This window comes from Bolinopsis microptera, chromosome 13 (assembly GCF_026151205.1).
Source record: "Bolinopsis microptera isolate Bmic1 chromosome 13, MBARI_Bmic_1.0, whole genome shotgun sequence".
NCBI classification, from domain to species: Eukaryota; Metazoa; Ctenophora; class Tentaculata; order Lobata; family Bolinopsidae; genus Bolinopsis; species Bolinopsis microptera.
The window spans coordinates 6,948,689-6,963,523 of NC_087084.1; the positions used below are offsets into that span (position 1 = coordinate 6,948,689).

Sequence of the window (14,835 nt, forward strand, 5' to 3'; positions counted from 1 at the left end):
GATGGTATGAAACCAAATTGGGGTACTGCAAGTCAAAATCTCGAAAAAAATTGGAAAATCATACTGTCCAATACTCTGTCCAATTTTCAGTTTTTGAAGCTGAAATTTCCAGGGCCGAAATTTTACAGTTTTGACCGAATTTCTGACCTGCAATCAATTAGTCAGTCAACTATAATTGACACACGATAGTGATTTTTGTTCTTAATAAAATTGGCCGGAAGAGTAGGAATAAAGTTCAGTATATAAAGTGTAGATATAAATATAGTGTAGATATAAATAACAACACAGTTATACTGTTTCTTCAATTCAAATGTCAAATTGAAATCGGTTTATCTTTGAACCACACAACCAACAAAAAGATACTGGTAAAATACGACTAATCCTCTGTACTGTATCCTAATTTATATAACACAGAATTTAAAAACACTACGAAATTGCAAACATTAAATAAACCTATATTAAAATGTCATAGTTTGCATTCATTCTGATAACACTTAATAAAACTTAACTACTAAAGAACTTGAACAATGTAAATGGCACTATAAATGGTAAATGTTATTTTAAATGGTATTATACTATTAATATTATACCGTAGTCCCTCGCGGCTAGTACCTTCAAAGAGCTGTTTTAAATCTCAGAGAGACTTCATTTTCTGTTTATACATTACATTAGCACGAACGTCAGTCACTATTCACTGACTAAAAGTACAAAGAGTAACCAAATATCAATATTAAAATTAACAATATCAAATTCTTCTCAATTCTGAACTGCAGTTTTGCAGCGCACGTGCTTTAGAAAACCCCCTAGAAACTTCACACAAATCCAAGCTAACTGCTAAACCGGCATCATCAACTCTTCCTTGCTATTTTGATACGGTTAGTAGAGCCGACTGTTAAGAAGAACTTCCCGCACTGTCCAGGCTCGAATGTAGATGGTATTATGTGGTATGTCCCCGCTGGTAGACGTTTGAAAATTTTCACGGACATTCCGTTTCTGAATTTCCCTGAGTTCGTTTTGCTGAACTTTTGATCTGAATGATTTGGAATTATGATGTGAGGATGAAAGTTTCACTTTACAAAGGAACAGATTTTCATACGCTTGAGACATAATATTTTGACCAAATTGGAGCATCAAACTTAAATGTCACGTGCTATCTAACCTGAAGTTGGGACGATGGAGAAGCCAGTATGAAAAGCTTTGGGAGCCTCCAGCTTAACAAAGCACTCCGTCTCTGAACAGTCGTGAGGGTCCACTGTTAGAAGGTAGGTCGGGTTGTTCTTGTGGGTGCTGGGGTGGGTTTTGTTAAGGATAGGGGTAATCGCACTATATAGTGACAAGTGACAACACTATACAATGAGTTATGACAAGCACTTTATAATGACAGCTGATATTTGTCACTATATAGCGTGACTATACGAGTATAATTGCACTTCATAATTGTTGTGTTAAGGATAAGGGAACAAACCGTAGACATTCTCAGGAGTACACAAAAATAATAATATTCATTTTTTAAAGTCAAAGAATATTTCAAGCTATTACAGGCCATTCAAATATTGATATCAACTAAAATCTTAATTAAATAAATAATTACATAATACATAACTTAATTGAATTACTAAATTGTACCTGTAGTTAGGGCAGCCTCCAGCAAGTTGAGCAGTCCACTCTCCTGTTAACTTGAACTCGTATGGATAGTGGTGGGGGATGTTACCTATCTTGAAGTTCTCCGTACAAAACACTCGAATACTGAAATATGCATTAAATTAAGCCAATAATAATTATATATAATTATTCTATAATCTTAGAAGTGGACAATTACGAAAGCCCAGTTTATCAGTTGTCACCAGTTGTTTTCGAGTCTCTGACTTCCTGGAAACCATTGGACAGTATTTCAATTACTTTAGACCTAATGTTCACAAGACATGCAACTTGATAAATGCCAAAACATTTGATTCAATTCAGGTTAATCAAAAGTTACCAGTTCGACCGTTTCCTGAGTTCATTTTATCCAGTTTAGGTTAATATCTTTACAGCTCGGTCTCAGTTTCATTGTTAGAATTCGCCGTCACCCCAGAAGCACTGCCCGCTCTATTCGGGAGGATTCCAACAATCCACAACCTCATTTCCCTCATCCTCCAAACATAAAGCAGTGGGTTTAGAGAAGCGTTTAGGACCGTACAGAACACGTCACTTAGTAGCCAGCCGTATAAAGACATAAAATAGTTATCATATATTGGACCCGGGTATGTCTTGGACACTAGGGTGTAAGTGAGGAGACAGCAGTTGATAAAAGTGAAGCAATTGCAGCAGAGGAAGAGGGCTGTGAAGTAAGTAATGGTGATGGAAGCATGTTGATTTCTCCTTTGGGGCACATTGTTTGCGACAGGATCTTTCCGGAGCATAACAATCGAGACAAGAAACGTCAGAAAAACGATGATTGGGGGTATTCCCAAGCAAGCGCTGTAGTTAAACATGTAGAAGATTCTCAACAATAAATATTCTGGGGGTTCATCATGTTTAGAGGATACGTCATTAGGTGATGGGGCGATGATGTATTGCATATCCACAAGGAGAAAAAGTGTACAGTTCCAAATGCAGTGGTAAAGGAGGTAAAGAGCGATGGACACAAGAACTGCTCTTTTGTTGACTTTGTAGAAAGGGAACTTTATAACAATCGCTCGTGATAACGACAGTGTCATAACCAAGAATATGGACATTTGTTGCAGCAAAAAAAGGATGAAATTCCGAATCGAGTTGAAACTTTTGTTGCCGAGCAATCCAGGAGTTCGGTTGTTCAGTAAACTAAAAGCAACTGGAAGGTGAATGATGGATGAACCTACATCGATAGAACAGGCAACTATGTAAAGAAGAGTTGAAAGATTTCGTTTCTTTGTGCGGAGGAAATATTTCAAAGCTAGACAGTTTCCCGGGAATCCGATCAGAAAGGAGAAAAAGAGCCAGGACGCTATCAAGCCATCATAAATTCTGTGAGTTTCCAGAATCAAGGTATCATTCATTCTCAAATTTAGAATCAGTGTAGCATGAATCAATAAACGAAAAGTTTCTCGGTCTACTTTATCACAAACGTATGTTAATTGTTAAGTACTGGGTAAGATGAAAGATCGATAAATAAAGCTGTGGCTCACTGCAGCCTACGTTTATTTTTCTGTATTTATAACCTAAAACACCGGTAGTAAAATAATTAAAAAGGGATCAACTCATAAGCCAAGGCGGCGAGGCACGTGTGCGCTAATAGACCGCGTCAACGCGTGGTTAAGATCTGTAATGAATCAATATACGGAGTTTCTCGGACTACTCTATCACAAACGTATGTTAAGACATCTAATTACTGAGTAAAACCGATAAATAAAGCTGTGGCTCACTGCAGCCTACGTTTACTTTTCTGTAATTATAACCTAAGACACCGGTAGTAAATTAATTAATGAGCGAACAACTCATAAGCCGAGGCACGTGTGCGCTAATAGACCTCGTGGTAATGTACAGGTTGAGCACGGAAAAAAAGTGTACATGTGATCTAGTATTAAATGAAACGGTTCAATATCATTTGTAATATCACTTGTCGTTCAAGCATGGCTCCACTGCACTGGGGAGCCATGCCTGAACAACATGAACAAGTGATGGTTTAAAAGCCAAAATTGGGAAAATCATTTTAAAAAGAAGTTTGTGCATCCCACATATTTGTAAGCTCATAAAAAATAGTGCTTTGTACGTTTCACGTAATTGTGAAAATTTTTGATCAAAATATATTTTTGTAATTTCTGAAAATTTACTAATTATTTAATTAATTAATTAACCAATTATCTTATTGAAAAGTTGTCAGCGAAAAGTTTTTCTACTATATAGTGATATATAGTATATTTCTACTAAAAAGTGATCAAATTGCATGAAACGCGGAGAAAAATGATTTTCAAAAAAACTTAGTCAATTTTTCGTTTCAAGAATACTTAAATCACCAATATTTTTAGTTGGAGTTCAGTAAATCTCGGCAGATTTTAGTAATAATCAGGAATTACTAACTCTAAGTGGAAAGGTCTGAAACTGAAAAACGTTAAGTTTAACCATACGATCGCGATATAAGAGTTTCATAACTAATTACAATACAGCCTTATCGATTTTCACAGAAACTGCACCAATGGCACAGTCAAGATCGAAACGATAGCATGTTGTACTGTCATTTTATTGATTTCAATGATGAATCAGTGGGGTTAAGATAATCACATTTGTAATAAATAAAACCTCTCTGTACCGTCAATTGTGCTAATCTAAACCGGCCTACCTGTATTACCAGACCTCTTCTTTTCCTCAACAATCAAACCGAGTTGTTCATATCGCATTTGGTGGGTGATGTAAACTAAGTAGTAATACATATCGAGCTATATTCAATCACAATACGACACAGTACGTGTATATTATATGGCTCTTAATGAGGTTTATGAAACGCTTTATACCGTGAGAAACCCGGTATAGAGAGGTTTTACAGTTTATCACGAAAACGTCTACTTGGTCTCATGGCTCATAGTCATTTACAGTTCGAAGAAGGGCAAGAACAGATCAGGGAAACTGAGGAACAGCCAGGTCCAGGAAGCAAGTGTAAACACACCTTCCAACATCTACTGTGACTGTTTTGTATTGTACTGCATACCGCTTCATTTGCGGGATACCTCAAATCACCCCCATATGTCAGGGTCGGCTAAAAGTAAAATCAACAAGGGTAACATACGGGAAAGGGTAAGATTTAGATACGAGTACAGTGTCGGGCAAGGGGTAGTAAAGAACCGGTAATAATTAATTCAGTGAAATGTTCCACGAGATTCAGGATATTTTGGAAATTGCTAATAGAGACAGATCCTGATTAGGAAGGATTGTTAATGTGACTTATTGAGGATGTTGATTTGAAATCCGGACGTCGTGAAGTAAAAATACAGGTTCTTCCCGCAGGATATTCGGGGCCCATGATGATCAGCCCGGGATTAATGTGGGACAGATCGAAGACTGACAACTGAACCCAATTGAACCTAGTTCCCACTAACTAATCAGCTTAATTGGTTAGGGTTAGGGTTAGGGTTAGGGTTAGGGTTAGGGTTAGGGTTAGGGTTAGAGTTAGGGTTAATCTAAATGTCTAAATTGGGTTCAGTTGTCCGGTAGCCCGCTCTTGCGAGTTGACATTCTAAGCTTTCTGGTCTTTTCTTGCCTTCTTTGAGCTGTCAAAGAGCCATGAGACCAAGTGGACGTTTTCGTGATAAACTGTAAAAACTCTCCATATCAGGCCTCTCACGGGAGAAACGAGAAGTGTACGGTATAGAACGTTTCATATACCTAATTAAGGGCCATAATATAATATACACGTGTTGCATTGTGTCGTATTGTGATTGAATATAGCTCGATATGTATTACTACTTAGTTTACATCACCCACCAAATGCGATATGAACAACTCGGTTTGATTGTTGAGGAAAAGAAGAGGTCTGGTAATACAGGTAGGCCGGTTTAGATTAGCACAATTGACGGTACAGAGAGGTTTTATTTATTACAAATGTGATTATCTTAACCCCACTGATTCATCATTGAAATCAATAAAATGACAGTACAACATGCTATCGTTTCGATCTTGACTGTGCCATTGGTGCAGTTTCTGTGAAAATCGATAAGGCTGTATTGTAATTAGTTATGAAACTCTTATATCGCGATCGTATGGTTAAACTTAACGTTTTTCAGTTTCAGACCTTTCCACTTAGAGTTAGTAATTCCTGATTATTACTAAAATCTGCCGAGATTTACTGAACTCCAACTAAAAATATTGGTGATTTAAGTATTCTTGAAACGAAAAATTGACTAAGTTTTTTTGAAAATCATTTTTCTCCGCGTTTCATGCAATTTGATCACTTTTGGCGGAAAAAAATATTTTGAATTTTCGAAATTTTTCGAAGTCTCGAAAAAAAAATGTAAGTGAAAAATTTTACAAATTTTTCTAAAAACTACTTTTCTCCGTGTTTTAAGCTATTCCGATCATTTTTAGCCAATAAAAATTTTTTAGAATTTTGCTAATTGGTTAATTGATAATTATCCAATTAACTTATTATCTGACGTAAAAATTGTTTGAACAAAAGTTTTTCTTCCTGATAATATGAACACACTCGATTGATTCGCAACCTTTTACGATGTTCACAACTAAAGATATTCGACAAACAAGAAAGGTGGTAAAAAGTGGTAAAGTGGCAAAAAGTGGCCTTAAGCCACGTGGAAAAGTTTGGAAAAGTTGGTCAGCCATAAAGGGCACCTAATGGGACTCAAAAACGTCAAAAATCCTCTGAAAGCTTCGTGTGTCAGCAGATCGATTTTTTTCCCTACTCTTGCCGAAGGCAAAAAGATCGTAGGGAAAATTCAGCAAGTCAAAACAAATAAAATTATGATATCAGCTGATAAACTCGTGGCTGATTGCTTAACAGTTAATCGACACTGAATGGTAAAAAGCATAGGAATACATAGTTGAGAACAGATGTTACTTTACATTTACATTCAAGAAGCAACTAATATCAAGATTGCGGTATGCTTTTAAAGAATCGTATATCAAATAAAAGGCTCGAAAATCGATGGTACTGTTATAGATGTGTCGAGTAAGCATCAAAATGTATTAGTTTATATTAGATACAAATAATAACTAAGACGAGGCAGAATATTTTATTACAGTCACAAGTCAATAAAGTTGGCATACGATGCAGTAATGACGTGACATGATACGCATTACGCATCGTTATTGTTAACACGAAACAAAATCGCGCTAAGTATGAAATGATCTACAACCAAACCACATACAGATCGACGGAGACACCTCAGATGCGCGCAGAATTTTTCAAGTTCTGCACGCCTAATATACAACGATTATCACGTGCGCCAAACACCACTCTGGGATACAATAAAGTAGACCAATAACATTGTAGGCAGTAGGGAAATTTGATCGTGCGTGGTGTTACCGCGGCGAAATTCTTGTTTCAGACGGATTTCCCTGTACTAATATGTTCTAAACACACTTGCACTGGTTTAAATTATAATCTTCTACGATAATTGTGGATTTTTCGGACGCCAGAAATTTTGGGAACTCTCTGAAATTATTATATGTACAAAATAACAAACAAACACGCCTCAACTTCAAGGATCCACCAATACAACATTAAGATACAGCATAACATAACAAAAGAAATGTTTGATTATTAGCGCTGAAAATAAAATAAGCCCAACATCAAGTATCCACTGAATCACTACTGAAAGGGCTCAAAGTGAACTTGTTTACTCATCTTGCTTCACATTAGAGTAATAAGGAGCATTACATGTAACTATGTAATGTCACATTACATGTAACTATGTAATGTCACATTACATGTTACTATGTAATGTCACATTAAATGTAACTATGTAATGTCACATTACATGTAACTATGTAATGTCACATTAAATGTAACTATGTAATGTCACATTACATGACCAACTGTCCCAACACTAGGAGTGGTAGTGACACATCACCACACTCACTAGGAGTGGTAGTGACACATCACCACACTCACTAGGAGTGGTAGTGACACATCACCACACTGACTAGGAGTGGTAGTGACACATCACCACACTCACTAGGAGTGGTAGTGACACATCACCACACTCACTAGGAGTGGTAGTGACACATCACCACACTCACTAGGAGTGGTAGTGACACATCACCACACTCACTAGGAGTGGTAGTGACACATCACCACACTCACTAGGAGTGGTAGTGACACTACCACTCCCACACCCCCACCATCAGCTGCATTCCAGTCCTGCAGCGCGCTGTAGAATGCAGTGGTCTGCTCCTCTGTCAGGTTCATGTCTCCCAATCCGTCCAAGTTATCACTGGAGAGAGCCTGGTTGATAGCATCTATCTGGTCCTGTGTAAAGGAACCTGCTTTCTTGAGAAGTTCGTCAAAGCGCTCTTTTTGTTCCCCAGCGAAGTCGTCAAAGTCGAAGGAATCTTCGAAGTCTTTGAAGGCGTCTTCCATATCACCTCCAAGGTCACCGAACGTATTACCTATATCTCCGCCAAGGTCACTGAACGTATCACCTATATCTCCGCCAAGGTCACTGAACTGATCACCGATGTCATCAAAAGCACCACCAATATCTCCCCCCATTTTATCCATGACATCATCAACATCACCTCCAAAGTCTCCGAAACTGCTGCTCATATCACCGAAGTCACCCATGTCGAAGTCACCTTGTCCCTGTGCTAGCTGTACGGTAGCCGCGAGCAGCACAAGTATTAACATTGTTGACATGGTGTTTGCCTGGGTGTTTTATGTTATATAGAGTGCTGTATAATATACAATGTATAATGCATAATCTAAAATGTACACTGTACAATGTACACTGTACAATGTACACTGTACAATGTACAGAGTTTCGAGATCATGAGGAGGAGATATTATTGTCGGAAATGGAGTTCGTTTTATTTGTAGCTACAGCAATCTACTCATCTAGCCTAAGTGACAAACAACTTGCATTTATTCGACCGGACAATTTACTCAACATATAGATAAAAACAGGTTAAACATGTTAGAGGCTGGTTTTAAACCTAATAGCTAACTCCAGTTGGATCGTTAAGTAACTAGAGGATAACCAAATGTTGCACATGAACACAACGACTCTTCAACAACTGACTAACAACACTAGTATTGTCAGTATATCAGTGATCTCAAACTTAGGGGAACATTATCAATAGAAAGTATCAGGTCATGAGTCATGACGCAATTGCTCACGTGATTAATTGTGTCGTGACGTAAAGTGGTGATTCAGTTCCTCCTTTACCTTTATAAAAGATTCTGAGTTCTGGTTCAGTAATTCATTACCACAGTACCAGACATTATATCATAGTATCATATTACTTGGTGGTAGAAGTCACAGTCACATGATGTAAGATTTGTAGTACAAGTGCAGCTTTGTGAGTAGGCTCTGTTGTGAATGTATCTTACTTAACGTAGATTTAGAAATGTTAGAAATATCCTCTAAGTGTCCTTTCCAGAGGCTGGGTGTACAATTATATTGCAAAATTATGTTAGATTTTATTCACCAGCCGGCTGTTAGAGGAATGTTACCGTTATAGCCGCGCCAGTTGGCATTGTGCCTATTTGCCTTGCCATATGCCAGGCCATTGTGAATGCAAAGAACATAATCAATAAAACAAATGCAGCCAGTCTACAGTCCACACCCTGGCTCACCCTGGCTCACCCTGGCTCACCCTGGCTCACCCTGGCTCCAATATAATTCTAAATGAAAAGCTCGAATAAGCAATAATTGTACAATATTTGTACAGCAGGCGAAGCGTCTGTGAATTATCTGAGTTAAATGCTGGACAAAACAGTGTGAATAGTATTAGTTGGTGTGAATCATTGTCCAGACTTGTCCTGTACATGGGAAATAATGGTATGGTATGTAAATTGTAAGGGTAGAGTTGTACTGAAAAGAGGGAATCGTCCTGTAACAAGGACAAAAGAAAATCGCGATTATTTAGGCCAAAAATTGCGGCGCTGCGGCAAGCCAAACTTGGCGAAATTCGCGGCATATTCGCAGCACTGATTTCAGCTCATGGCTGCAGATTTCGTTTTGAGGTGAACTTTTAAGTTCCCGAGAAATCTTCTTAAGTTTGCATTTTCTCCTCGGGCACATTCGTAACCTACGGGCCAGGTAAACCTAAACTACATATTGACCGTTATGTACGTCGGTATCTGTTGAGGAGCCAAATCATCTGAAAAGCCCTAAACCTATATTTTGCTCAGGCACGTAGCCAGGATTTTTCTTTGGGGGGGGGGGGGGGGGGGTCTGTCGGCGAGCGAAGCTGCATACTGTGGCAGGGGTCTGGGGGCGCAGCCCCCAGCGGGGTCCAGGGGCAGACCCCATTGGCGGGGGCTTGGGGGGCGCAGCCCCCCGGAAAAAATTTGCGAAATAGGGTGTTTTAGGCTAAATTGAAAGTTTAATGAATTTACAAAAATGTATGGTTTGGCATTTAATCATTGCCTACAATCCTGACCTGAGTAATTTCCCCCTTTGAGACTTTATTTTGGGTTGAAAATTGAGTTTATCAAGAGGAAGTGAAAAATCTCTGGTTCAAATTTGGATTTGAAGCCATGTTTAATTTTTTCTGCTGAGGTCAATTTTTTGCGCAGAAAGTGCTCGATTTTAGGGGAAAAAATTTAAGTTTGCTTTTAATTTTTATGGTTCTGTCGGCACCTGAAATCGACGAAATCTGCAGGGGTGCTTCAGCTACCGCTGATTTCATAATTCATTGTATGTGGATGTCTAGTGGTCAAGTTTTATATGTCTAGTGGTAATGTTTATGTCTAATGGTAATGTTTATGTTAATATTATTGTATTGTGCGACTTAAATTAAAAGTATTATACACAGACTTCTACAGGCTAGAAAACTTGGAACAGTAAACAAAATATTGATTTGATTCGCAGAAATAAACTCGCTGTTCCATTTTGACACGGTACTCCGTACGAACCAGGTTATGCTACTCTATCGAAGATTTGGTTCATAATCCAGCATCATCATGATATAACACACATATCGCTTTTTAATGGTTTTAATCACTTTCCTAAAATAAAATGTAGACTAGGTAACCCTAATATAATATAATAACTGACCGTTAAGACGTTCACAAGCCTATCCCCTGACTGGTACCTGTATAATTGAATACTATGGTTTAAATTATTGTCTCATGTTCTCTTTACATAACTCAATCTGAAGATCTACAAACACAGTACACACCTACAATCTACATTAAGTCTTAATGCCTGAAAAAAAAAATGAACGAAATGACTGCCAGAGCGTCTATACATAGATCTATAGATCCGGCGAAAATGGTCATATTCTCAGATTCAAAACATTCTCAAAAATACTCATGATCCCCCTCATGAAAATTCCGAAATTAAGTAGAAAAACGCTATACAGTAAAGTGCAACAAAACAGTGACATTTTAAACTGCTGCGTGAATAGACAGTACTCTGTACTACTGACTATTCACGAAACTGACAGTAGAGTAGAGCAATGTATTCGGGATAATGACTAGAAATTACCCTGCTAAAATATCAAGCCTGCCCTTACAAGCTGTCACTTGAAGTCACGTGACCATTATTAAGATGTCTAGAGAGAGGTGTGGTTACAATTTGTATTCCAATATCCATGTACTGATATTAGCTTGTCCATATAAGGATTAATTTAACATTAATTTTACACAACAAACATGGGCATGCTGGACACTTTGATCACTTTCCCTGCCCCTTGATGCGTTGTCACTTGGGTTTTAAAGTTTCCTCCGGTCTGTCATCTGTAGATAGTAGAAAAAGAGAGGGCAAAAAGAAAGAAAAGATTAAGAAAAGTGACAGAGAAAGAAAAGAGAAAAATAATAATAAGAATAAGAAAATAGAATGCGAAGGAGATATTAGAACAATATCAACGCGACAGCAAGGAAGCCATTTTCGGCTCATGTGCAATGTGCAATGTATCTACTAACCACTAACTTTAGGTATTCAGTTACAAAGTGATAATATATAACTTAGCTCATTATTTTAGCATTTTTTTAAATTGCAGCACTCGACTCGATGTAAAGTAAAATTTGAGCTCCCAATTTTATGGTGTCTCCGGTGATTGAATCGGTTAAAAAATTAGGTAAAACACAATATTACGAAATGTTATAACAATTTCAATTTTTAAATCTTTCATATCTTTCATGAAAAAGGATCCATCAAATCTGGTGAAACAATCACAAGAAAATGATTTGAAATTGTTATATTATGCTGTATCTTAATGTTGTATTGATGGATCCTTGAAGTTGAGGCGTGTTTGTTTGTTATTTTGTACATAACATCATTATCATGTAACATAACTGGTATTCTATTATAACTTTTATGCATTAACTAGTTTTGACGTATCATTATTTAATTCTTTTACAATTCTTTAAAAAGAGATTTGTTTCGTGTGTTTCATAACTTATCTTCAAAACTTGAAAAATGTGCATAGCATACATAAAACAGCGCAAGTCTTTTAACGTTTTCTGGCCGATGGTAACTAACATAGTAATCGGTAAAGTAACTTTGGGTAACTAATAGTAACGATAATTAACCAATAGCAAATTTAAGTAATCAATAGTAACGACAAGTAACCAATATTAACGATAAGTAAGCAATATTAACCAATAGTAACCAACAGTAACCAACAGTAAGATAAGCACATACCTGTAGCTAATAGTGACCAATAGTAACCAATAGTAACCAACAGTAAGATAAGCACTAACCTGTAGCTAATAGTACTGGTCTTCTCATACTGGGATACTACCAGAGTGTAGGTACTAGAACCGGCTCCTGCGTTTATACGGGCTAAATAGTGGGGCGAGTTTATCTTCGTACCTGAGGTTTAGAGGTTTAGAAAGTTAGAAGTTTAGAAGTTTAGAGAACTTGTTGGTTTAGAGGTTTAGAGAACGTGTTGGTTTAGAGGTTTAGAGAACTTGTTAAACGTGGGTCGGGAACGTAGTAGTTCTACCGAAAAACTTGGATTAGGTGAATTTTTAAGAATTTGATGATTTTAGAGTTTCCTCTTTGTAAAGATTGGTATGTAATTAATAAAATACAAACCACTAAGTAAAGCGTCATCAGGATAGTAGACCCTGTCTCCGTTGGTTTTATAAACGTGCAGGGTGATGAATTCTTTGTTGTTCGCGAAATCGTCTTTCTCTGTTATATGCCTGGAAGAGGAATTTTAACTAATACAGAACTACTTTTGTGGAAGAAATACTGCCAAATCTACTCTCTCACGTGACGTCACACATTCTCAGTCTCTCTCACGTGACGTCACACGCCCCTAACGTTACGTCATCACCTCACCTGCTCAACAATATCCACATAGTGCAGGGTTTCTTAGCCTCCAACACGTCTAGTTTGTACTGAGGGTTGTACTCCAGATTGTAGTGGTCCTTCTTGGGGCCCTGACCTGCAGCCCAGTCTGCATGCAGATTGTATCTGTGGCAGGTTATACATTATACATTGTAAATTATACAGTGTACATTATACATTGTACATTATACATTGTACATTATACATTATACATTATTAGGTGATATAATGAGCAACAGTTTCAGGGACCTGCAGCAGTGCAGCCCAGTCTGCGTGCAGATTGTATCTGTGACAGGTTGTTATTTAATTTTAAATGTTCGTTACATAATACTGCCGTTTTCTGACTAAAGTGTTCATAGACACAAATGTTTTTATAGACACAAAAATCTGAGGTTTAAAAAATCAGCCATCTTCCTAGCATTCCTGTTCTGCGAGAAATACCATCTGAAAGTAGAACATGTAAACCTGAAAATAACCTGTAAAAGTGTAAATAACCTTACCTGTAAAAGTGTAAATAACCTAACCTGTAAAGGAACAGTTTGGGGTTCCAGTTGAGATACACCACATCGAAGAAGTGTAGACAGATCTCCCAGCTGATCCAGAATACCCCGTTATCGTACTCTATCGCGGACATAACGTCAAAATTCAGCGCTTTCTGCGGGAAATACACGTGTTAAATATGTTAAATTATGTTAAATTATGTTAAATTATGTTAAATTATGTTAAATTATGTTAAATTATGTTAAATTATGTTGAATTATGTTGAATTATGTTGAATTATGTTAAATTATGTTTAGTCATGTTTAATCGTGTTAAATAAGATGTATTTGTAATTTTTAGACCGATTTAAATACTAATTAAGCTAATAATACGAGAGCGTTATGTGAGTAATGATAGCCGAGAAATGATTAGAAAGAAATACATCATGTGCGTGGTGTGATTCTGGAATAATATATAGATTCTGGAATAATATATAGATCGCACCTATATAAGTTCGTACTATGCTACAATCCAAAGGGACAAATTGGTTATATCGTCGGTAGACAAGTTCAACGAATGAAATGAATGAATGAATTGAGTTGTAATCAGAGTTCCATGGATATTGTTATGCTGCACTGTCTTTAGTCTAGTCAGAGAGGATTGGAATTTGTGTCCCGCCCTAATGATAAGCTACACAAATCACCATCTGTAATGACCACACTGTTGTAGGGCCACCGTTTTTTTAGCTTTGTGTAGACTTGTAGAAGCAGTGTGTTGCTCATAACACTGTCATAACACTGTCATAACACTGTCATAACACTGTCACTGTCCCAGCTATAGACGGCACGTAACGCGGTAACGCGTCACGTAATCAATTATGTAACGCGTTACGTTCCGTCTAGCTAAGGTCTTAGACATTGTCAAGTTTGTAATCGAAATGTTTTAATTTCTATTTGTTAGTCTGAGAATGAAGCTTAACAAGTAATGATACGTGACGTCACATACTCTCCCACGTGACGTCACACCCCCTAAAGTGACGTCACACCCCCTAACGTGACGTCACACCCCTAACGTGACGTCACACCCCTAACGTGACGTCACACCCCTAACGTGACGTCACACACCCCTAACGTTACGTCACACACACTCTCTCACGTTACCCCTCACCTGCTCAACAATATCCACACAGTGCTCTTAGACCCCAGCTATACGGTATGTTACTTCTACAGTAACAGAACGTATAGCTACACTGTATAGTCACGCTCTATAGTCACACTCATTATTCTTACATCAACTGCCATATTTCATCTTAATCACGTTTAGCGGTTGTTTGAATGTGATAATTAGCAGTATTTTTCCATTCACACTTTTTTTTGTAAAAAAGTAATAGTGAAAGATTACGAACGGTCGTTTTTGCAGAAAA

General features: G+C 37.5%; 1 protein-coding gene across 1 annotated transcript in view; it reads right to left on the bottom strand.

Annotated features, from left to right (window-relative positions):
* Positions 1 to 220: 220 nt before the first annotated feature.
* The window catches only part of LOC134824954 (calpain-7-like), a 106,240-nt gene continuing 91,625 nt past the window's right edge, over positions 221 to 14,835 (bottom strand). Inside the window, exons 15-21 of the mRNA XM_063836981.1 lie at positions 13,457 to 13,587; positions 12,924 to 13,058; positions 12,675 to 12,784; positions 12,338 to 12,449; positions 1,627 to 1,746; positions 1,160 to 1,287; positions 221 to 1,030 (exon numbers count right to left, since the gene is read on the bottom strand). Of these exons, the coding sequence (XP_063693051.1) occupies positions 849 to 1,030; positions 1,160 to 1,287; positions 1,627 to 1,746; positions 12,338 to 12,449; positions 12,675 to 12,784; positions 12,924 to 13,058; positions 13,457 to 13,587 (918 nt within the window). The 3' untranslated portion in view covers positions 221 to 848. The remainder of the gene's footprint in view (positions 1,031 to 1,159; positions 1,288 to 1,626; positions 1,747 to 12,337; positions 12,450 to 12,674; positions 12,785 to 12,923; positions 13,059 to 13,456; positions 13,588 to 14,835) is intronic.